Here is a 24931-nt window from a genome sequence, read left to right as displayed (position 1 = left end):
TCTATCATCACCTATAGGAGTGTGTTGCGCCAAAAATTGCTCTCATAGGTAAAACACTTTAAACCTCCAATGGCTACTGAACAAATGCATAACACAAATTAAAGGCTGATGCCAAGCATACTCTTATAGGCGATCATTGAATATCCCTAGGTATTCTATGTACCTTTTTAATATACCAATGTACATACATGTACCATAAAATAAATAGACACTCCCAGTGATTGAGTTTAAATACTACTATGTTCATCTACACTGAGTACGTTTATTTTTTCTTAAAAAGATACCCCCACGAGCGGCCCGTGCGTCTCCTGCTTACAGATAATGAATAAACCCTAGTATATAGCCGCACAGTCAGGAGAAATAATGCACTCAGAATCTTGGTTGATACCTGGAGTAATACAAACTTTTTACTCTACGCCCCCCTGCTTGCTGTCCCCCCACCACCACCTTTGCTCCAGCGTCAAATGATGCCGCGCGGTCATGTGACAACACGTTGCCATGGTAACGCTGCATTGCCATGACGACGCATAACTGGCTTGTAGCTGAAGTCTAGGATACACCGGTTAGCTTGAAAACCTTGTCCCACTGCTTCGTGCTGCTCGAAGAGACCCTGGAACACGTCCGACCGGGGGGAGAGACGCCGAGAAAGTGACGAAAGTGTAATCTGACGTACATTTTCACCACCTAACACGACTTCTTCCGAGGTGGGCGTGTTTTACGCCCTCGGCAGGCATGAAGTAGCCTGCCATTGCCATGACATCTGAGGACGCCTACACTGTCGTGAATAAAAGAGCTCGGCGGTGATGATTCACAGCCTGCACTTATGTACAGAAGCTTAAAATTCAAAACAATAGAGCTATTGTGAATGTGATTTTTGTTTTTGAACTATAATCATTTCGTCATATATTTTTTATATGAAGCAGGTGTGCGCCATATATATGACCTCTCTCGCTGTGCGTCCCTTAACACACACCTTATGCTTTTTAGCATATCCTAGGCTGCACCCAGCATTTCTGTTGACTCTCTCGCTAGTCAAGTATTAAAGCACGGTTATGAAATTAGGGGAAAGCACACCCTTTTGATAGCACTCATTGTAAAGTATGATAAGATGGAAACATTTTTAAATAAAACTTTATTTATATTTGAAAACATCAATAAATGTGTATAACTAAATCTACCTAAATTGTGTGTGTGTGTCACTATGGTGACTAAACATATGACAGACCGAAGTGCTCAATACATAAGTAACTGAAACAGAGGGGAAATCCTAATAGTTAATATTAAATTACATTAATAGTAATTAGAACCTCAATAGGTCACAGTTGATAGTGGATAGCCCCTAGGTACAGCACTAGAAGTAATTAAAAACCTGTATATCATAAACAGGTAGCGTAAGACTGATAATGTTAATATTTACAAATAAATTACGTATACTTATTCCTACAAAGAACCTGCAATTCGTGCAATAGATGGTAAAGTACCTAATATGATAGCAATATTACTTAGGCACACAAACTGTGTTAGAACGCCTTGAGGCACGAATCAAAGTTCGTATCAATTTACAGCCTCATTAATACATGAGCAGATTACTATGATATATACATACAAGTGTATCAAGTGCAAAAGAGCCCACAAAGTTTGTTGATGTGGCTCTGAGGCACGGATCAAGTCCGTATCCAGTTATAGCCTCCTAAGTTAATATTATAATGCACTCTAAGTAATCAGAAAATCAATAGCTCATAAAAAGTCAAAGACATGCAGTGAGGAACAAATATGTCGCAGACAGACAGGGTGTATCAAAAGGTTCACACACACTTGGTAAAACAGCCAGCAACTGTATTGGCTACATACAGTGCCAAGAGGAGCAATCAAGTAACACTGCAACAGTATCTATATCAATATCTCATATGTTGCTATTACCATCGTCATGGTATAGCATTAGATACAGCTCATCATACTCTTTGTTTAGTGCAGTGTTATACACATTGTTATACACATTGTCTCTGGCAGAGTGTGTGTGTATTGTATCAGACCTGTATCATGGCGACTTGCGGATAGACCGGCACTCAAATGTGCCTCTCACCCTCGTCGCTGCGTGCATACGTCATGACGTCAGTCTGGTTCCGCCTCCCACCTGACGTACGTTTCGCGGAGGCGCTTTGTCAAAGGTGGCGACGTGTGGATCTACGGAGGAGGTATTTATATGCAACTAATCACCAATGGAGCAGTGATGTCCGGCACCTGAGATTAACCACTTGATGACTCTCAGGCATTCAAAGACAGTGGAGACAACAATTCGGAATGAGGGGAGGGAAATAAAGAGTCAATGACGGTTTAGTGTCTTAAAGACACAGTTTGTTAATTGTGTCTGAAAGTTTACGAGGGTTCCTGATGCAAATAAGATGCAGTTTGAACCAGGTAAGGATAGTGATATATACAAAACTTATGGATAACATGATAATAATAAATCTAGAGGAAAAAAACTTCTAACAGTGAGTAAGTATCACTTGCTATTCAAATGAAAGGGGAGAATAGAAAGCCCTCATTGATTCCTCTTGGTGCTAATGTGCCCAAGACATAAATCCATTTGGATTCTTTCTGGAGAACGAGGCGATTCCAATCGCCACCTCTTGGATTGGGTGGAACACTTTCTATTCCCAAAAACTGGAGATTAGTAATATCTCCTTCATGCATTTGATGAATATGGTTAGCCAGGAGTGTGTCAAGATGGTTACGAATAGCCCCCAGATGTTTTAAAATCCGTTGGCGAAATTCTCTAATTGTCTTGCCAACGTATTTTTTGTGGCACTGACATACAACCTGATAGATCACACCCTTGGTTCTGCAGTTAATAAACTGCCTCACTGTAAAAGATTTGGTGTCATTCCAATTGAGAAAGGTTTTGGTTGGAGAGATATGTGCACAGGCCTTGCAGCCCTGGTATTTGAAATTGCCAGTAGATCTATTCGTGAGCCAGGTATTGAGTACAGTGGGTCTTAGATGGCTATGAACCAGTTTGTCTTTAAGGTTCAATGCCCTTCTACTGACCAGGGTAGGTGTAGATTTCAGGACTTCACTCAGGTCTGGATCTTCAGTGAGAATGGACCAATGTCTGTTTAGTATAGTATTAATTTCAGACCACTGATTATTATATGTTCCCACAAACCTTATGAGTTTTGACTCTTGAATTTTAACCCGATTGTCACTCAATAAAGTGTTTCTGTCAGTGAATTTGGCTCTCCGATAGGCTTTTGCAATCGATCTTTGACTGTAGCCTCTCTCCTTAAACCTCTCTCTCATCCTGGCTGCCTCTATTTCAAAAGCTGTTAAAGTCGAGCAATTTCTGCGAATCCTCAGAAATTGACCGATAGGGATACCTTCTTTTAGTCGTCTCGGGTGATGACTCTCATAACGTAGAAGACTATTAGTAGCAGTCGTTTTACGATAGTCATTTCTACTCTGTCATCAGCTCATCTTGAGATTTTCAGATCTAAGACGGTAATCTCCTGTGTGCTAATCTCATAGGTCAGATGAAGGTTATACTCATTGGTGTTAAGTATCTTAACAAATTCAATAAACAACGCCCGTGTCCCCTGCCATAGGATCAGGACGTCATCTATGTAGCGGACCCATAGTGAGATATGTGTTGTGAATATCTCATTGGCTTCTTGGAAGACCACCTCCGCCTCCCACCACCCGAGATAGAGATTGGCGCAGGTGGTCCCCATTGCCGTACCTCTAAGTTGGTGATAGATAGTACCATTGAAGGTGAAATAGTTATGGGTCAAAATGAACCTTATGTATTTTCGGCAGGCAATAAAAAGTTGACAGGACTGGTGTTGATGTTAAAAAGAATACGATTAACATCAACACCAGTCCTGTCAACTTTTTATTGCCTGCCGAAAATACATAAGGGCATTTTGCCCTCACCTGGAAGGTTCATTGTGTCCGGTATCTCCAACCTTACTGAACATAGCAGTACGTATGTTGATCAGATACTGCGACCCTTTGTCAACACTTTACCATCTTTTTTTGAGGGATACAAAGGATGCTTTAAATAGACTTAATGACATTTACTCTAGATGGAAAAACCCTATCTACGTCAGTCTTGACTATTTCACCTTCATAACTATTTCACCTTCAATGGTACTATCTATCATCAACTTAGAGGTACGGCAATGGGGAGCACCTGCGCCCCCACCTACGCCAATCTCTATCTTGGGTGGTAGGAGGCGGAGGTGGTCTTCCAAGAAGCCAATGAGATATTCACAACACATATCTCACTATGGGTCCGCTACGTAGATGACATCCTGATCCTGTGGCAGGGGACACGGGCGTTGTTTATTGAATTTGTTAAGATACTTAACACCAATGAGTATAACCTTCATCTGACCTATGAGATTAGCACACAGGAGATTACCTTCTTAGATCTGAAAATCTCAAGATGAGCTGATGACAGAGTAGAAATGACTATCGTAAAACGACTGCTACTAATAGTCTTCTACGTTATGAGAGTCATCACCCGAGACGACTAAAAGAAGGTATCCCTGTTGGTCAATTTCTGAGTATTCGCAGAAATTGCTCGACTTTAACAGCTTTTTAAATAGAGACAGCCAGGATGCGAGAGAGAGGTTTAAGGAGAGAGGCTACAGTCAAAGATCGATTGCAAAAGCTTATCGGAGAGCCAAATTCACTGACAGAAACACTTTATTGAGTGACAATCGGGTTAAAATTCAAGACTCCAAACTCATAAGGTTTGTGGGAACATATAATAATCAGTGGTCTGAAATTAATACTATACTAAACAGACACTGGTCCATTCTCACTGAAGATCCAGACCTGAGTGAAGTCCTGAAATCTACACCTACCCTGGTCAGTAGAAGGGCATTGAACCTTAAAGTCAAACTGGTTCATAGCCATCTAAGAATCACTGTACTCAATACCTGGCGAATAGATCGACTGGCAATTTCAAATACCAGGGCTGCAAGGCCTGTGCACATATCTCTCCAACCAAAACCTTTCTCAATTGGAATGACACCAAATCTTTTACAGTGAGGCAGTTTATTAACTGCAGAACCAAGGGTGTGATCTATCAGGTTGTATGTCAGTGCCACAAAAAATACGTTGGCAAGACAATTAGAGAATTTCGCCAATGGATTTTAGAACATCTGGGGGCTATTCGTAACCATCTTGACACACTCCTGGCTAACCATATTCATCAAATGCATTAAGGAGATATTACTAATCTCCAGTTTTTGGGAATAGAAAGTGTTCCACCCAATCCAAGAGGTGGCGATTGGAATCGCCTCATTCTCCAGAAAGAATCCAAATGGATTTATGTCTTGGGCACATTAGCACCAAGAGGAATCAATGAGGGCTTTCTATTCTCCCCTTTCATTTGAATAGCAAGTGATGCTTACTCACTGTTAGAAGGTTTTTTCCTCTAGATTTATTATTATCATGTTATCCATAAATTTTGTATATATCACTATCCTTACCTGGTTCAAACTGCATCTTATTTGCATCAGGAACCCTCGTAAACTTTCAGACACAATTAACAAACTGTGTCTTTAAGACACTAAACCGTCATTGACTCTTTATTTCCCTCCCCTCATTCCGAATTGTTGTCTCCACTGTCTTTGAATGCCTGAGAGTCATCAAGTGGTTAATCTCAGGTGCCGGACATCACTGCTCCATTGGTGATTAGTTGCATATAAATACCTCCTCCGTAGATCCACACGTCGCCACCTTTGACAAAGCGCCTCTGCGAAACGTACGTCAGGTGGGAGGCGGAACCAGACTGACGTCATGACGTATGCACGCAGCGACGAGGGTGAGAGGCACATTTGAGTGCCGGTCTATCCGCAAGTCGCCATGATACAGGTCTGATACAATACACACACACACTCTGCAAGCAGAGACAATGTGTATAACACTGCACTAAACAAAGAGAGTATAATGAGGTGTATCTAATGCTATACCATGACGATGGTAATAGCAACATATGAGATATTGATATATATACTGTTGCAGTGTTACTTGATTGCTCCTCTTGGCACTGTATGTAGCCAATACAGTTGCTGGCTGTTTTACCAAGTGTGTGAGCCTTTTGATACACCCTGTCTGTCTGCGACATATTTGTTCCTCACTGCATGTCTTTGACTTTTTATGAGCTATTGATTTTCTGATTACTTAGAGTGCATTATAATATTAACTTAGGAGGCTATAACTGGATACGGACTTGATCCGTGCCTCAGAGCCACATCAACACACTTTGTGGGCTCTTTTGCACTTGATACACTTGTATGTATATATCATAGTAATCTGCTCATGTATTAATGAGGCTGTAAATTGATACGAACTTTGATTCGTGCCTCAAGGCGTTCTAACACAGTTTGTGTGCCTAAGTAAAGTACCTAATATGATAGCTATATTACAATCTATTGCACCAATTGCAGGTTCTTTGTAGGCATAAGTATACGTCATTTATTTGTAAATATTAACATTATCAGTCTTACGCTACCTGTTTGATATACAGGTTTTAAATTACTTCTAGTGCTGTACCTAGGGGCTATCCACTATCAACTGTGACCTTTTGAGGTTCTAATTACTAGTAATGTAATTTAATATTAACTATTAGGATTTCCCCTCTCAGTTTTAGTTACTTATGTATTTAGCACTTCGGTCTGTCTTGTATGTTTAGTCACCATAGTGATACATTGTTATATATAATTTAGGTAGATTTAGTTATACACATTTATTGATGTTTTCTTGTTACTTTTTTTTTTTTTGTTCAACTTTAAATAAAGTTTTATTTGAAAATGTTTCCATCTTACCGTACTTTACAATGAGTGCTATCAAAAGGGTGTGCTTTCCCCTAATTTCATAATCGTTCTCTATCCCCTTTTGCACCTTTTGTTACCAATTTATTTTAATTGAGCTGAAGCGAGAGTTTCCTTCCCCTCCCCCTTACCCCATATTTTCCAAGTATTAAAGCAGCAGTACTACATTGCTGTAACAACCAAAGGATCATCAGAACATAAACAAATTGCATGAAGAAAAAAACTGGCATGAAACCAAAAACCGCCACACCACTAGAATGATTCAGCAAAGTGGGTGAAGATAAAATGATCTATTAGAGCAAAAACGGGAGAAAATGACACTGACATGTTCTTGCTCCGTGGAGCTTTATCAAAGTGTATTTTATAGTGAGCCCCATTTCTCCCCTCTTGGGGATAATCTACTTACTGTTCATAAACAAATTGCATTAGGAGTTTAAAAAAAAAAAAAATAATGCAGACGGAATGATCTAATACTACAGAACTGATATATTAAAAAAATATATAGGACTCGTCATGTTTTTGTACACAAATTACAGCACTGTGTTATTTGTATGTACTTATTGAATTTGCCAACAGATGGCCTAAAGGCCTAAAGGTGTGAACCTGTCCTGCCTGATTCAGTCTACTGTAAATTGCATAAAGGGAAACATTATGCAAAGACATAGAACAGAAAAAGCCCCTTAAATACCGCACTCTTGCTAACCTACATTTGACGATTTTCCTGGTAGAACACCCTAGTACTATAAGCGTGCAGCAGTTTACAGAAGAGTGCTCCAAACTAGCCCCTTATCTGCCCTGCAGAGAGGTACAAAACTTATCAGCCTACCCCTGCTTACCTTTCATCAAGTGCAGAGGGGAGATTGGCCGCATTCCTGCGCCACAACCCGGCCATCCTCTTCACCCTGCTCCCTGGTGCTGAGTTTGGTCCACTGCCTCACCGTTCTTTTCCTTTCCCCGCCCCCCTGGTTGACGGCAATTTGATTGCCACTTACCCAAGTTGAACAGGCGAGTGGCTGGTTTATAATAGCGTTGAAAATAGTGGGCCTTTTTTGTTTCTTTTCAACTTAAAAGTAGGGTTATTTATTATTGTTCAATGATTTAAGGGTCTATTGATACAATCTCTCATTTATTCTCATAATGTAGGGTTCTTAACGTATGCATATATTTTCCCCTCCAGGTTTGGGCGCCATTTTGAATCGCCGCTCTTGTGGCAGAGTATAATTATGATCATTATAATGCTGTTGATGTTGAAGTTGTGCACAGAAGTACGGGTGGCGAATGACCTGAACACAAAGCGTCGTGCATTTGCAGGTTCGTAACATACAGCACTTTGGAAGTTGCAACTTGAAACATGTTAAGGAAAAGCTCTTCCCCACTGGACTTTTCTGTCAGTATGCATGTGCAAATCATAGCTTTCATTTTGCAGATACAGGTAGGACCGTGCAGTTAAAGTCGCCCCGTTCTACTTTGATGTAAAAAAATATATATATCTATCTATCTCAAAAAGGAAAAGACGATACCATTCTGTGGCTAACAAAATGCTTTTATTTGTGCGAGCTTTCGAGATACACTGATCTCTTCTTCCGGCGGTGTTGCAATGGATAAAGCAAGAAAGGTTTTTACTTAACGGGTGTATCTTGGGATGTATCTGACTGAAACCTATCCCTCCCCCCTGTACAGTAAGCAATTTATGACCTAAGATGTTAAAAGGTGTTAACCTACACACACACGCTTCACTAACATTCGGGGACTATTTAACACCTTCATAAATCGCATACTGCACAGGCAGAGAGAGAGGGGCTTTTGTTACATTCCAGGATGCACTGTTTTTTTTTTTTTTTTTTCCAAACATTTTTATTGGGTAGATACACAGTTACATATATACAAGTGTCAATATTTACATCCCAATACATAACACCATTTTCAAATTTTGTGGAAGGGGGGCAAGGTAATTTGCCCACAAAGATCACTTCCCAAGAGGGGGAAGCTTAGTATAGTTCCAAAGTAGGAGAAAGATAAAAGAGAGCACAGAGGGGGGGAGGGAGGGAAGGGGTGGGAAAAAAAAAAAAAAAAAAAAGGGGGGGGGGAGAGAGTGTCTTCTTCTGGGCGGCCTGCGTCCCAGTTATTAGGGCTGATCGTCCTCCCCGAGGGGATTCCTGTTTTGCTTGGGGGGGGGGTGGGGGTAGGGGAGGGGAGTCCTTTCCTATAGTGTCAACCACGGTTCCCACACCCTTTCGAATGGTTTAGTTTTCTGCTTTAGGTAGGCTGTGAGCTTTTCCATCAGCATCACTTCGTTGACTCTTTTTTTTATCATTCCCTTAGTGGGGGGGGCTACCTTCTTCCAGGAAGACGCTACTTCACACCTCGCCGCTGTGAGGATAAAGGAGATTAATTTCCTAGTTGGTCGACCAATTTCCTCAATTGGTCTGGCCAGTAGGTAGGTCAGTGGTTCAATGGGTAACTCGAGGTCTGTGACCTCTTTTATTAAATTTTGGACCGTAGTCCAGTACTTCTTAATTTCTGGGCATGTCCACCATATGTGGGCCATGTCTCCCCTTTGACCACAGCCTCTCCAACACAGATCCAATGCCAGAGGGTAGATTTGTTTTAGTCTCACTGGCGTGAGATACCAGTAGTAGAGTATTTTATAAATGTTTTCCTTTGTGGTGGTGCATATAGATGTCTCAGAGGCCGCTACCCAGATTTCTTCCCAATCTTCCTCTTCAATAGTTACATTCAGGTCGGCGGCCCATTTAAGCATGTAGTCATGCCTAGGGGGTCCTTCCCTTGTTTCCATTTCTGAATAGATCTTGGAGATTAGTCCCCTTTGGTCTGAGTCAGACTTGCATAGTCTCTCAAATCCAGTGGGTAAAGGGAATTCCGGGTTTGGAGAAGTCTTTTGGGCAAAGTGCCTAATTTGGAGGTACTTAAACGCATCCAAGTCTGGTATTTTATATTTCGCTTTCAGATCCCTGTAGCTTAAGAGACTTCCTAGGCACAGTATATCCATCAGTGTCTTTATTCCTTTTGACTTTAGTTGGTCAAACTGTTTTGATGCACACCCCGGGGGAAATTTAGGATTATCAAATATTGGTGTAAGCTGTGAGCCCGTAGAGGCGAGCTTATATTTGATTTTAGTTTTTAGCCAGACTTCCCATGTGTGCCTTGCTGTTCTTAGTTTAAATTTTTGCGGTGGCATATCTCCTCTTTCCATACTCCATAGGCATGCTGGCAGGGAAGGCACTTTAGCATAATGTGCTTCTATTTGGAGCCAACATCTTTGGGTCTGATCTGTATTCCATAGTACCGCTTGTTTTAGCTGAGCGGCCTGATAATATTTCTGGATGTCCGGGACCCCCATGCCCCCTCTCCCCCGTGATGACAACAGAACCGATCGGGCTACTCTGGGTCTTTTGCCTTGCCAAATGAAATGGAACATCCTATTTTGGATGTTTTTAAGCTCTGAGCCGGGGACATGGACCGGGAGGGTTTGAAAAAAATACAGTAACCTTGGGAGTATATTCATTTTTAGAGATATCATCCTTCCGATCCACGATATCTGATAATCTTCCCACTTGCTCAAATCCTTTTTGATTTTGTCAAAGAGAGCTGGGTAGTTATACTGATATAGTGACTGGTAGTCCCTTGATACATTCACTCCCAGGTATTTGATGTATGAAGGGCTCCATTTGTATGCAAAATTTATTTTAATTAGTTTCACTTCTGGCTCTGTTAGGCTGAGATTTAGGGCCTCTGATTTATCACTGTTAATCTTGTATCCCGATATACCCCCAAAGTCCTCAAGCTCCTTTTGGAGATTAGGAAGGGAGGTTTGAGGTTTGGTTAGTGTTAGGATAATATCATCGGCAAACAGGGAAATTTTATAATTTGCTTTTCCAATCGTTATGCCCTGAATATTTATATTATTTCGAATTTTAGCCGCCAGAGGTTCTATGGTGAGAGCAAAGAGAAGGGGGGACAAGGGGCAACCCTGTCTTGTACCATTTCTTATTTGGAATCTCTCTAAGTTTCCTCCAGGCAATTTTACAATTGCTGATGGGTTTTGGTACAGCGCTTGAACTCCTTCTAGGTATGTATCTTTGAAGCCGAATTTCTCTAATGTTTTGGTAAGGAAAAGCCAATCAATTCTGTCAAATGCCTTCTCTGCATCTAAGCTTAATAGCATTGCCTTGGAGTTTGTAAGATGGACGTGTTCAATAATATCAAAGATCTTTCTGGTATTGTCTGAGGCTTGGCGCCCCAGGACGAACCCCACCTGGTCAATGTTTATTAATCTTGGCAGAATAGGGTTTAGTCTATTCGCCAAGATTTTACTATATAGTTTCAAGTCATTATTTAGAAGTGAAATGGGTCTGTAGCTCCCGCATTGTGTCGGATCTTTCCCTTCTTTGTGAATAATGGCCAGGTTAGCTAGGGACATTGATGAAGGGATAGGGTTCCCTTCCAGGAATGAATTGAACAGGCTTAGCAAATGTGGGGTTAAGATTGGGAGAAACCTTTTGTAATAGGTATTGGAGAAGCCGTCTGGGCCTGGTGCTTTAGATATTTTAGAGGCTTTTACTGCGGATATCAGTTCTTCTTTAGTGATTTTGGAGTTGAGGTGGGAATTTTCTTCCTCCGTCAACGTGGGGAGATCACAGTCAGCAAGGTAGCTTGAAATTGCTTCCGCCCTTGCCGACTCCGAGGCCCCCTTCTGAGTTTTCAAATTGTAAAGTTTGGAGTAAAATTTAGTAAATTCGTCCGCTATTTTCTTCTCGTTGTATAGGACCCCGCCAGACCCACTCCTAATCGCCGTGATCTGGGATCGTTTTTGTACGCCTCTTAACTTAGAGGCTAACAGTCTATCGGCCTTGTTACCCTTGTCGTAGTATCTTTGGTTTGTCCATTTAAGGGCTTTTTCCACACTTTCAAGTTGGATGTTTTTTAACTCATTTCTAGTGGTGGTCAATGCTTTATATATTCTTTTAGATGGGTTAGTTTTATGTTTTTGTTCCAAATTAGTTATTTTCTCTGTCAGATCCTTTATTATTTTTGCCTTAATTTTTTTCTTATGGGAGGCAATGGAGATAAAATTACCTCTGATTGCTGCTTTATGGGCTTCCCATAGTATAGCGGGTGATGAGACCGTGCCACAGTTATTAATAAAGTACTCCTTAAGTGCCTTTTTGATCTTCCTCTCCACCTCTGGGCAATTTAATAGTGTGTCATTTAATTTCCAATTATAGGAGAAGGTTTTTACGAAGGGGACCGATAGTGTTAAGGTGATTGGCGCATGGTCCGACCAGGTTGTCGGGCCTATGTCTGAGCATGTGGCGGCCTCTAGGACGTTCCTTGATCCCAGGAAATAGTCGATGCGAGAGTAGGTCTGGTGGGGTGCCGAGAAAAATGTATAGTCTCTTTGGCCCTGGTGTTGGGTTCTCCATATATCTATTACTGAAAATTCTTTAAGTATTTCTCTGAATCTCTTCCCCTTGCTTATAGACTGGGGTGTGTTTGGTCGGCCTGGGGTGAGTGATTTGTCCTCTGTTGGGTTTAGGACCATGTTTAGATCTCCCCCCACTATTACAGAAGATAGGTATTCTGGGTCTAAATCCTCTAATACTTTTCTCAGAAAAATTGTCTGATTTTCATTTGGGGCGTACAAGTTGACCAGAGCGATCGCTGTGCCTGAGAGTGTTCCATATACCACAATAAATCTACCCTCTGGATCTATTACTGTCTTTGTTTGACTGAATGGGGTTCCTTGACGGACTAAAATAGCAACTCCCCTTCTTTTACTGCTAAATGAGGAATAAAACCCCAAAGGGAATGCGTTTTGGAATGTTTTGGGCGGGTTTTGAGATGTAAAGTGCGTCTCCTGGAGGAAGATGATATCTCCGCCAGACCTCTTCATTTCTTGGAGGGCTAGTCGTCTTTTTCTATTGTTTTGTAGGCCTTTCACATTAAGAGAGACCAATTTGATTGTAGAGGGGCTAGCCATAGGGGCTTTTGGCAGTGAAATATCCTTGAGCCTCACCTTTCCCAACAGTGAGGGCCTGCTTTGGTGCCTCTTTTACCTCCTTTACAGTTCGGGGCCGTGTAGTCTGTGGGGCATAATCACCTAGGTTATCGTCGCCCCCCCTAGGAGAGGGGGGAGGGAAGAAGAACGGGGAAAGGGAAAGACTGGGACGGGAAGGGAGGAGGGGGTCCTGCTGGGACAGTGTCAGCATGGAGTTGTGAAAAGGAAAAAGAGAGAGGCTAGGCTTCAGAGTAGCCTAGTAAAAGTGGAGACCGGTAGTCTACTAACCGGTTGTTGGGCTTAAGGCCCTTTGGAGGTGAATCTGGATCTGCCGCCTCTTTAGGTCAGGTGGGGAGACGTGGACCCTTCCTTATTTTTATCTATTACACCTTTGGTACAGGCTCAGGGGTTTAGGTTGGGACCATGGGGAAAAGGCCTATTCTGGGGGGGGAGGGGGGTGGTGGGTAGGGGGGGTAGGTAGGGGGGGTGAGGGAAGGGGGGGCGAGGGAGGTTGAGGGGGTGGGGGGAAAAAGAGGGGTGGTGGTAAGGTGGGTGGATGGGAGGGGTTGGGTGGTGTAGGTGGGGGGGGTGAATAGGGGGGGAGGGTCTATATTTGTGCCTATCCGGAAGGGACCAACATCCATCATACTTTGAACTGTCTATCAACTCGGGGGGGGGGGGGGGGGGTTATGTGGGCCGGAGACCTGTATCCACTGAGCTGGGGTTTTTCAGCTTTTTTTTTTTTTTTTTTTTTCCCCCCCCCCCCCCCCCCCCCCCACTTGGGTTACATTGTCATATATAACTTTTATTTCACCTTATGCTAACAGAGCATGTATTCTTTTGGTTGTCCACCAGTTGGGGCTCGCCAATTTGCGGCTGTGCATGTACTTTCCACAGATACTCTATTTTATCTACGTTTCAAACCGTAACAACATCTCAACATAGAGGAGATTATTTGAATCTAGAGCATTAAACCATCATGTTGGAGGCTTTCAACACTACCCCTTTGGAGTTACATAACCGGGGAACCTCGATCTGCATCGTAGGGAGCTTTCAATCGTACCTCCTATAGGGTAACAATGTCACATTGAACTTATATTTTGACTTGTACCAACAATGCAAGTAATCTTTGGGAACACATTTGTGTGTACCATCAACACCTACTTTGATTTGTGCGTGTTTAACTCTTTAATTGGGAGCTTGGAGGAGCCCGTTGGCGGCGGGGAGAGAGAGGGGGGGGAGAGGGAGGAGGAGGGAGAAGGAGAGGGGGGGAGGGGAGGAAGAGGAAGAGGGGGGGAGGGGGGAGGAGGGAGAGGTGGGGTGGGTGGGGGGAGGGGAGGGAGGGGATGGGGGGGAGGGAGGGGGGGGGGAGGGGGGGGGGAGGGGATGGGGAGGGAGGGGGGGGGGAGGGGATGGGGAGGGAGGGGGGGGGGAGGGGATGGGGAGGGAGGGGGGGGGAGGGGATGGGGAGGGAGGGGGGGGGGGAAGGAGGGGGGGGGAGGAGGGGAGGGAGAAGGGGGAGGAAGGAGGGAGAAGGGGGAGGAAGGAGGGGGAGGGGGGGCCTGCGGGAGTTAGCAGGTGGATCTCCATGACATTTCACTTTATATCAAAGAATCGCCGTCGGGGGGGGGGGGGGGGAGAACATACATGGGGGACAGGAAACAACAGCGCCGGGGTCTTTCCGCATTCCTGTTTATACCTATCAGCTTTGTGCATTAGTGTGGGGGGGGAAGGTGAGAGGGGGGCGGTGAGAGGGGGGGGGGGTGGGAGGTGAAGGGGGGGGTGGGAGGTGAGGGAGTGAGGGGGGAGGGGGAAGGGGGGGGGGTCGCATGGGTTTGTGTGAGTAAGCTGGAGGGTCTCTTTGACATTTCACATTGTATCAACATATTGACGCACGGGGGGGGAAGATATATAGGGAGCCGGAATCAACAATGCTGGGGACCTTCCGCATTCCTTTTCAGGGGAAACATTTTCATATGATACATATGGATCAGCTTTGAGCAACAGTGTGGGGGGGGGGGGAAGGAGAGAGGTTAAGTGGGGGGGGAAGTGAGAGGGGTGAGGGGGGAGAGGTGAGGGGGGATGGGGGGAGGTGAGGGGGGAGGTGAGGGGGGAGGGGGGGAAGGTGAGGGGGGAGGGGGGGGAAGGTGAGGGGGGAGGGGGGGGAAGGTGAGGGGGGAGAGGTGAGAGGTGAGGGGGGAGGGGGGTAGTTGCGTGGACTTGTATGGGTTAAATGACGGGTCTCCTTGGCATTCCCCACTATATCGACACATTGACGCATGGGGGGGTCATGTACAGGGCTCAAGGAACATCAATAGCGGGAGCTTTCAACATTCCCTTTCAAGGGTTACATTTTCACATTTATCATGCATTTCGATTTTAAGCATCAGTGTAGGTGTTCTTTAGTTTGTCCAGCAGGTGGAGCTCACAGCTATATTTCACTTCCCCACAAAGTTGGGACCGGAGCCCCGGGCGCCCATTGACTCCTGTGAGTAGACTATTGGCTTTAATTTTAATTTGTGCCCCTATGATTTTTTGGCAGTTTGCTAGGGGAACACCTAAGTTCTATGCAGGGATTCCTTTTATTGTTTTATGCGCCCATGTATCGTCTGGGGGAAAGGGGACAGGAAGGGGGAGTGTTTTTTTTTTTTTTTAAACCTGGGCTCGTTTTCCCGCGGATGGGGGGATAGGTAAGGGGGATGGGGGGATAGGTAAGGGGGAGGTGGGGTGCGGGGCGTCAGATGGGGTTTTTCCCCCAATACTACTGTCAGGGGCTCTCCCCTGTTAAACATGGGGAAGGAGGGAAGAACAAGGGGGGGGCCCTTCGGGCGGACGGCGTAGCAATTGACCCGTTCCTCGGGTCTCTATGGGTAGCGAATCCCTCCCGCCGCCCCCCACAGTCCCCACAAACCCTCCGCTGCTCCCCGTTCGATCAAGCTGGGCCGGAGTTGATTCCGCTGCGTCTCGGGAGTCGCCCTGCCCTCCTCCATTCCGATCGGGGGGGCCATTGCGCCGGGGCAGGAACAAAGTGGTTGGGGTGGCTAGGTTTGCCGTCTGGAGGGACTTCTTGACGGGGGGATTCTTCCGGGTAGGCGGTAGTCTCGGCGTGATCCAGTTCTGGTCCTCGTCTCGCGGGAAGGGAGTTGGCGGGCAGAGCACGTGTCGGCCATCCTCCGGGGAAGTCGCACTGAGGCTCCGTCCCCGGAGCAGTGGAGCAGTGGAGTAATCTTCGCATTCTTCAGGTCCGGGGGATCAAGGGTAAGTCCTGTATTTATTTATTTATTTATTTGTCCCTCGTTGTCTTCTGTTGGAGGGCGGCGATCCTCTCGGATGCTCGTGCAGGGCCGTCTCTTTGCTCTTCTCTCCCCCGGTGTGGGGGGGTCGACATCCACGATGGTGGGGGTGTCAGGCCTAGCGCTTGGGCGAACGGCAGCATGTCCTCGGGGTGTTTCATTGTGAAGAACCTCCCTCCCTTGTTGACGATTAGTTTAAACGGGAAGCCCCATCGGTATTTCACATCTTTCTCTCGGAGGAAGGAGGTAAGGGGCTTCAGTTCCTTGCGCCGGAGGACAGTTCTTTTTGAGAGGTCGCTGAAGAGTTGTATGATATCATTTTGGAAGGTGAGGGGCTCTGTTTCGCGGGAGGCCGTTAGAATTCTTTCTTTAGTGGTGTAGCTATGCAGCCTCACGATTATGTCGCGCCTCCTATTGGGGTCTTCCGACCTGGGCCCCAGAGCTCTGTGGGCCCTATCGATCTCGAGGTCTCCCTCTGGGATGTCTGTACATATCGTGGTAAACAGCTCCAGGAGGTATGCCTTTATTTGTGTGGGGGCGACAGTTTCAGGGACATTCCTAATTCGGATGTTCTGGCGCCTGTCTCGATTTTCTTGTTCTTCCTGGCTCTCCTTTAGGGTTTCGATCTCCTCCTTCAGGCATCTTATTTCTTCCTCCATTGCCGCCTGCCGATTTAGGGCTCCTTCCACCTTAGCCTCTGTCTCAGTCGCCCTGGACGTTAGCGAGGAGATTTCCTCTCTCATGTCCCGCACTGCTTCTTTAATATCTGCTTGTAGGGATAGGTGAAGCTTGGCATGCATGGCGGTAAACAGTTCCTCCATATATTCCCTTGTCAGGGGTTCCCTCTCCTCTGGGTGTACATTCTCCCCCGAGGTGGCTGGTGAGCGGCGTGCTCCGCCGCCATCTTGCTTTTTCCCCTGCTCCTCCGTTCTCTTCTGAGTCGGGGTAAAGTAGTTTGAAACCCCTTGGGCTGTTTGCTTCTTGCCCTTGGAAGTCATTCTGGGGTGTTTGCCTCTCCTCCTGAGCCGAGTTGGGGAAAAAAATTCAGGCTTTTAGGTGTCCTTTTATAGTAGTTTATTCAGTAGGATCCACGGAGCTCCTCTTTCACCCGACCATCCCTGGTGACGTCACCGGAAGCTCCCGGATGCACTGTTTTTAAGTAAAAAAAACCTTCCTTGTTTTATCCATTGTAACATCGCCGGAAGAAGAGATCAGTGTATCTCGAAAGCTCACACAAATTAAAGCATTTTGTTAGCCACAGAACGGTATTGTCTATTTGTTTTTGATTATTAAGCCCAGCTAACACTGTACAGATACCTGTACATCGCTATATATATCAAAAACAAATACTCAATACCATTCTGTGGCTAACAAACGGTATTGAGCATTTGTTTTTGATTATTAAGCTTGGCTAACACGGTACAGATACCCATAGATATATCTAGATCTCCATCTCAGTTATTCCACCTGGTTTCAATGTCAAAGCATTACTGATGTCACATTTTTGTAGGGCCTATTACTTTTGGAGTTGCCATATCTTTCTGAGTGCTATATTATTCAGACCACAAATCAGTGCAACATCGGGAACGGTGTAGCACTTTGAATCCATTTACATCTGTTTTCTAAACCACAGAAGACCACAGATCCTTGGTGTTCTGGGTTTTGCAGTTACATTTGTGTTTCCCTCTTCCAACTCATTCAAATTAGTTACATATTGTCCGAAAACCTATATACTAATTTCATTTTTTTTTTTTTCCTCACAACACTACAACTTGATTATTAGACTCAACATCGATTTATTGAATCGGGCATTATCCTCCACCACTAGATTACCATAGTTTAGGAATTGAGTGCATATAATTGTGGCTGTGTTTGGACTACGTTCACCTGTTTGGGTTTGAAAGTTCCATTCGTTCTATAGTGTCCTAAAACTTGCCTCGGCATACAATATACGTTCATCTATCGAACATGCTAACACCTCCTGATTACACATCGCAGACAATTTATTGCCTCCAGTGCTGAATGAAGCTGACATTAACAGTTGTGTTCATGTCTAACTGTGTAGCTTCAAAGCACTGGTCCCATTTGACAAGTAAAGTCCATATTTGAATCTGCTTCTAGCGCTTTCATTTTCATCCTGATGTTTCTGTTTCATATTGTCAACGATACATATTTTAAGGAGCGTTTCAAGTATTGTGACATTTGCCGGCCTCATATTTAGTTTTCTCATCGCTGTTTTTACAGCTCTCCCTTGATTGGCACGTCACCGGGATTGTTGTTCTAGTCTTTTCCCGTACTTGCCCCATGGAGAGAGAATGATGATCGTATTGTATAGATTGCACATTGGGTTGTTTTTTTACTATTGTGCAAATGTTAAAACTAAGATGCACGATAGGTGGGGAAGAGATTACAGAAGGTGTTACATATGTGTTTTAAGTGCACCTCCTTATGTTGGGCACATTCTCTATATTGGAAGAGGAGAGCAAGAAGGGGACATGAAGGAAAGGGAACAGGATCATTGTCTGCTGACCGCACCACGTGCATGTTACTTGCCTGTCTATAATATTCATGCAAAATGTTTCTTCTGAAGGTACTGTACCAAATAATGTGGGGATTAAATTGACAGGGATTAGGCGTCTGAACTGCCGGGAATCACTGGGTCTGTATAAACCATTGCACAAACATGCAAGTGTAATCCTGTGATTATCATGTGAGGTAACACAAGGAGTGTTGTGGGTAGCTCATAACATTGCATAAGTGACTAGGGTTATGAGCGGCGGGACATTAAGATGTCGCATTGCCATAAGAAAAAATGGATCTAATTTGGTGACTGCATTTTATATAGTGTATATGTATCTCCAAAAGAGAAATAAGTGGGTGCTCGGATCCCTTTACAGTATAAGAACAACCAATGGATCAGGATGAGTGAAGTGCAGTAGTAGCCCAGATATGGGAGTGGTGTATCTACTAGTGCAGGGTGTCTGGTAAGGGGCACAGAGAGCATGCAATAGGTCACTCCAAAATGTATTGAAGGCAAGGGGATAATTAAATAGAAAAATGAATGAAATGGAGAATTACAAATTAAGAACAGTAAAACATGTTCCAGATCCTAAAGTCCGTAAGGCCAAATTTGTGATAAGTAATTGTCAGTAAGTTTTAGTGGGTGCGTAGTTGGAGTTTCTTGATATGGGTGTCTTCAGGTTCCAAAGGATAGTGAAACAAATTTAGAAGATGCCCATACAGACAAATGCAGGCCACATAGGGCACACTGTTAAACAATTTAATACAAGAACAAAATCAATAAAAATGCACTTACAAAGTACATGAATGGTAAAAAGCTGGTGTGTGCATAGCACTAGTGTTAGCCCGTGGTGCTGGCTGGGGAACTCCCATTCTGCAGCTGTGATGACGTCACTCCTGTGTGCTCTGTCTTCCCACGGAAAGTCCACAAGGACAAAACTCCAAACTCCAAAAACAAAACTTTCGCAAACAAGCGTCGCTCCAGTAAAGAAACACTTGTCACATCACTCAAACATTTTAAATATTTTCCTTTTGTATCATTCAGATTTTTTTTTTATTAGCAGTTATATCTCTGCCTCCTATAATGGGACCACTTCAGATGACTCCGAAACTAATGCACACATTTTTCCTCCCGCCCCCCCTCTCTCCCTCTCTCTCATGTTGTAATCCCTTTACAACTAAGATCCATTCTGCTTTTTGTAGAGAGATTGTTTAAATACTGTAAAAACAAATGTTTGTCAATTGAAAGCGCATTATTGTTCTTAAGTGTGTGTGTGTGTGGTGGTAATATCTATAAAATGGCTAATTGCTAAGCTGCAGTAAAAGTATGTTTCTGAAGACCGTGAAGATAGAGTACAACAGTCAATCAGTAAAGTGTCAAGTTACATTTTGTTAGCCTGTGGCTACTTAATTAGTCTGTGATCAGGGTTAATAAACTATAAAATAGGTGAGACAGAATATAGGGCCGTGGTGTTTATTTTTTATTTTTGCGCACCACTAGGTTTGGAGGTGCATTGCATGCATTGCATTTATATAGTCCTCTAAAATAGGGGTTACATTTGTAATGTTGAGATAGATATAAGCCAGAACTAACTCTGGATTTGACATTTTTTATTTCTGATATTACTAGGTCGGTTTCATTTTTTTGACTCGCTGTAAAGCAAACGCCAGCTCTCTGAGATATGTAGGGGTTATGAAAACCTTGGCCCTAAGCCGAAAAGGTGCCTTGACCCTGGGGATGGATTGTGAAGGTTGCTTTAGATAGGATGCAATTTCCTATTTGAAAGTCTAAAACAGACCAGAGAGGCAAGAATAGGTTTGTTACAGTTTGTCTTGGCAAGATGTTCATTCATTTTTAGCGGGCAGGCATAATGATAGCAAGTCAAATGTTGATACATAAAGATAAGCTTGTTTGTTGGTCTCCGTTCTCGGCATTTTTTTGTCCCGGCTTGGATCGCCTGGGTCTAAAGGCTGCAGAATTCTGTATGCATAGGTGCTTATTTATTTATTTATTTTTTAAATATATATGCCTAGGTGGAAACGGGTATGGATTTGAATGAATTCTTTCATTTACTGATCTGGGAAGATAGTTGCCACCGGCTATATGGAAGTAATCTGGGACTGCCTTCTGATAGTTTTTAGGCTTATGTGGTTAAGTTTTAGGGGTCGTAGATAGAATCTTTTTTTTGCCAGAGCTCTTGCAGCAGAATGCCTACTGCAGCCTTTTTCTACAATTATTCCTAAAGGAGACCATGATATGGGCTTATTGGTAGTATGCATATGCTGAAATTGAACTGCAGAATAAAGAGGGATTTTACCCAATTATTGTCAGATGTTGCCGAGCCCAATTGAAGTTGTCCAATGGCCTGCACCTTTCCAGGGGAAGTGTTTCTTTGGCATTGTATTTGTTGTACCCTTATGGAGGGATAGGAATTGTCCGATGGTGCTTGGCTGATTTAATCCTCACCCTGGATAACTGTTTAGTTATACATTTATTTATTTTATTTTTCTTCCCTGAATCCTCTTGACTGATAGGCGAGAGGGTTCTGGTTTGACTGGCAAGGTTCTTTTGGTGTTTTATAACAGAATGTTTGTTCTGGTAAATGAATAATACATCACTAGTTGCTGTGTTATTAATTTACTGGATTGTCATGGGAAAGGTAGGATTGAGGTAAATGGGATATTGTGGATATGTGATATTTTCTATGTAACACCTGTCGCAAAGTTCTGAGCAGACACATTCAATAATGTGGGATACCACTGTTATTGATGCATTAACTTAATGAAAGTGGGGGTTACTTCAATTTATGTTCAGTAGTAATGCGGGTTAGTTCATAGATGTCATATTGTGTCACAACAGAAAAGGGCCCCTTAAATCCTCAAATCTGTTGAACCAATAAATTGTCCAACACTAAAAAGTACTTATCCTGCTTACAAGAGTTACTTTATTTTTCCTCTTCACACAGTTCTGTTCTTATCAGTCCCTTTTTGGGAAATGAAGGCATGATGATGAGATGCATAATTACATTCATTAGAAATGAGAAGAAAGGAAGTTACTATGGCGGTTAATTTGGAAGTCTTGTCACTTAAGATTAGATGCATATTGTGAACTCTCCAAAGCATCAGGTTACTAGGAAAACAGTCATTTTAAGGAACAATAAAACCTTGTAATACAGATTTTTTTTTTTTTTTTTTTTTTTTTAAGGCGTCAGTCACTCAAATGTAATATACTATATGTACCTTTATCATTAGGTTACTATACTCCTATGTGAGATTGCACAGGTGATATAAAAAAAAAAAGGGTGTATAATTTTATTCATATCGTGCCATCCATTTCGCAGCATTTCACAAAATTACAAAACAAGGACAAATAAATGACAAACAATGAGGATAAGTGCAGCAGATAAATGGCAACATAAGGCCTTTACAAGTCCTTGCATAACAATCTCATGTTTCAATGTAAAATCAGTTTTCAATGGCAGAGAAATCCAGATTTAAATAATTGTTGCAGGGACTTATTTTTTTTTACATTTATTTATTTTTTCTTCTCTCCCCTCTCCCTTTCTAATAAAATACATTTGTAACTGGTATTTTAAACTAATTTACATGTAGATATACATTTTATTTTCTAACCTTACATTTTAAAAGTGGATATCCTTACCTTTGACACACTGTTTAATGTTCTCATGATTGGAGAGGCATTGGGTAGGCCTGTCTATGCCAATGTGTTGAACATTTTATGACCAAATTGTATACAAGAGCCTGAGCCACTTAATCTCTGATATCAGGCAGATCCGTTTACCTCCCTATATCTTATCGGTGCATATTTCAAACAATGTGCACATCCTTCCTGGCAAAGGAAATTAAGACAAATTACCCATAATTAAGTGATTGTAAAACAAATGAATTTACGGTCCTTGACCTTTTAATAATGGTTGCACGTTGTTGTATATGTGCTCACACAGGGAGTTGGATATGCAATGAGGGATGAATATATTGAACATGAGCGTAAACACACGGAAAAGAGAACTTCTGATTTATTATTCTCTATTTATTAGGCGCCAACGTACACGGCTCAGTAGAGTGGGGGGAACAGCGGTTACATTTACTAGAATGACACACAAATAAAAACAGATGCAAACTGATACGAAGGGTAGTGAGGGCCCTGCTCATGACAAGTTACAATCCTAGGGGGAATAAGAGGCACAGTTCAAACAAAAGGTATACGCTGCTGCTTGTTAGAAGACTGTCTCACGATGGAGTTTTGTCCAGCCGCACTGCTTGTTTCCCTTTTGGCTTTATGGTGTGGATTTCAGAAGGCGTCTGATACCTCTTTAAGGAAACCTTTCGTAGATCTGATCCTGGGGGAGAATCTGATGTGTGGTAGGTGAATTCAAAGAGGGGGTGCAACACGGGAGAAGTCATGTAGGCCAGAGTGGGAGTAGGTATAGTGGAGGCATAGGTCAAGGGCATAATAAATGGGGCATGTAGGGTAATATTTTGAGATTAGAAACAGATGTGAGGGGATGCCAGGATCGTTGAGGGCTTGGTATGTCAGAAATCGGATTTGACATTTTATTGTAGAGGATATGGTAAGCCAGTGTGGGGATATGCATAGTGGAGCGGCAGATGAAGAGTGGTGAGCAAGGCAAATGTCTGGCAGTAACACTTTGAATGGATTGCAGTGGCGGTAGATGAGGGGAATGCCGAGTGGGAGGATGTTGCTGTAATCAAGGTGGAATTTGCTGAATAAGTGAATTAAGATTTTGCTTACGTCTTGGGTGAGAGGAAAGAGTGTATTCTAGCAATTTTTATATATCCGAGACGAGAGAGGATACTAAATAATGCATACAACGGTTAAATATACTGGACACCTAACAAGCTCCTATTGAACCCCCAAAATAACCACAACATATATATAAGCATATGAGTGTCACAGAAGGAGTGCTACTGAGCATGGCAATATATATTTAAAACCAGAGACAGCACATAAAACACAGACAAAGCTCAGTTTTAGCACATCCAGTGAAAATCATACACGGTACAGTGCCTAAATATAAATGTATAAATATCTATTAAGTAAAATGGTCTTTTAGTTTGACATTTTTGGCCAAAATTGTTGTAAGCCCCTGAGCCAACGTCACGGCAGACCACAATTCAGGGGTCCCTAACGCTAATATAAATTCTTAATAACCTGTGTAATAACAGGAAGAATGATTTATAGTAAATCTGTCAATATTAGTTGCAAAGTTCTAAGTCTGATTGAAGCCTTTATTAACCTGTACATTACCAGGAAAAGCACTCTGAATTAGGGTTGTCACAACCATCCTGCAAGCAAACAAGTTCCCCTGTGTGGAAGATGCTACGGAGTGAGCCCTTAACCATTTAAATGTGGGAGGGGGTGAGCTTAAATTAAGTAGGAGGTTGCCAACCTCCAATCAGCCAGGACTAGCTGAAACACAATTGTAAAATATACTGGACACCTAACAAGCTCCTATTGAATCCTCAAAATAACCACAACATATATATAAGCATATGAGTGTCACAGAGGAGTGCTACTGAGCATGGCAATATATATTTAAAACCAGAGACAGCTCATAAAACACAGACAAAGCTCAGTTTTAGCACATCCATTGAAAATCATACACGGTACAGTGCCTAAATATATATGTATAAATATCTATTAAGTAAAATGGTCTTTTAGTTTGACATTTTTCGCCAAAATTGTTGTAAGCCCCTGAGCCAACGTCACGGCAGACCACAATTCAGGGGCTTACAACAATTTTGGCCAAAAATGTCAAACTAAAAGACCATTTTACTTAATAGATATTTATACATATATATTTAGGCACTGTACCGTGTATGATTTTCACTGGATGTGCTAAAACTGAGCTTTGTCTGTGTTTTATGTGCTGTCTATGGTTTTAAATATATATTGCCATGCTCAGTAGCACTCCTCTGTGACACTCATATGCTTTTTATATGTTGTGGTTATTTTGGGGGTTCAATAGGAGCTTGTTAGGTGTCCAGTATATTTTACAATTGTGTTTCAGCTAGTCCTGGCTGATTGGAGGTTGGCAACCTCCTACTTAATTTAAGCTCACCCCCTCCCACATTTAAATGGTTAAGGGCTCACTCCATAGCATCTTCCACACAGGGGAACTTGTTTGCTTGCAGGATGGTTGTGACAACTCTAATTCAGAGTGCTTTTCCTGGTAATGTACAGGTTAATAAAGGCTTCAATCAGACTTAGAACT

The 24931-nt window shown here is 43.0% G+C and overlaps 1 protein-coding gene across 4 annotated transcripts in view; it reads left to right on the top strand.

The window, feature by feature from the left end:
* The window catches only part of SLC66A2 (solute carrier family 66 member 2), a 136538-nt gene that overhangs the window by 20077 nt on the left and 91530 nt on the right, over positions 1-24931 (top strand). For all 4 annotated transcript variants that reach the window (XR_012799096.1, XM_075585536.1, XM_075585534.1 and 1 more), the window contains one exon: positions 8020-8153. Coding sequence is in view for 3 of the 4 variants with exons in the window: in XM_075585536.1 (XP_075441651.1) it covers positions 8020-8153 (134 nt within the window). In the remaining variant the exon portion in view is untranslated. The remainder of the gene's footprint in view (positions 1-8019; positions 8154-24931) is intronic.

Source organism: Ascaphus truei, chromosome 2 (genome assembly GCF_040206685.1).
Source record: "Ascaphus truei isolate aAscTru1 chromosome 2, aAscTru1.hap1, whole genome shotgun sequence".
Classification (NCBI taxonomy): domain Eukaryota; kingdom Metazoa; phylum Chordata; class Amphibia; order Anura; family Ascaphidae; genus Ascaphus; species Ascaphus truei.
Note: the sequence above shows the minus strand (reverse complement) of the source record. Positions and strands in the feature narration are given on the sequence as shown.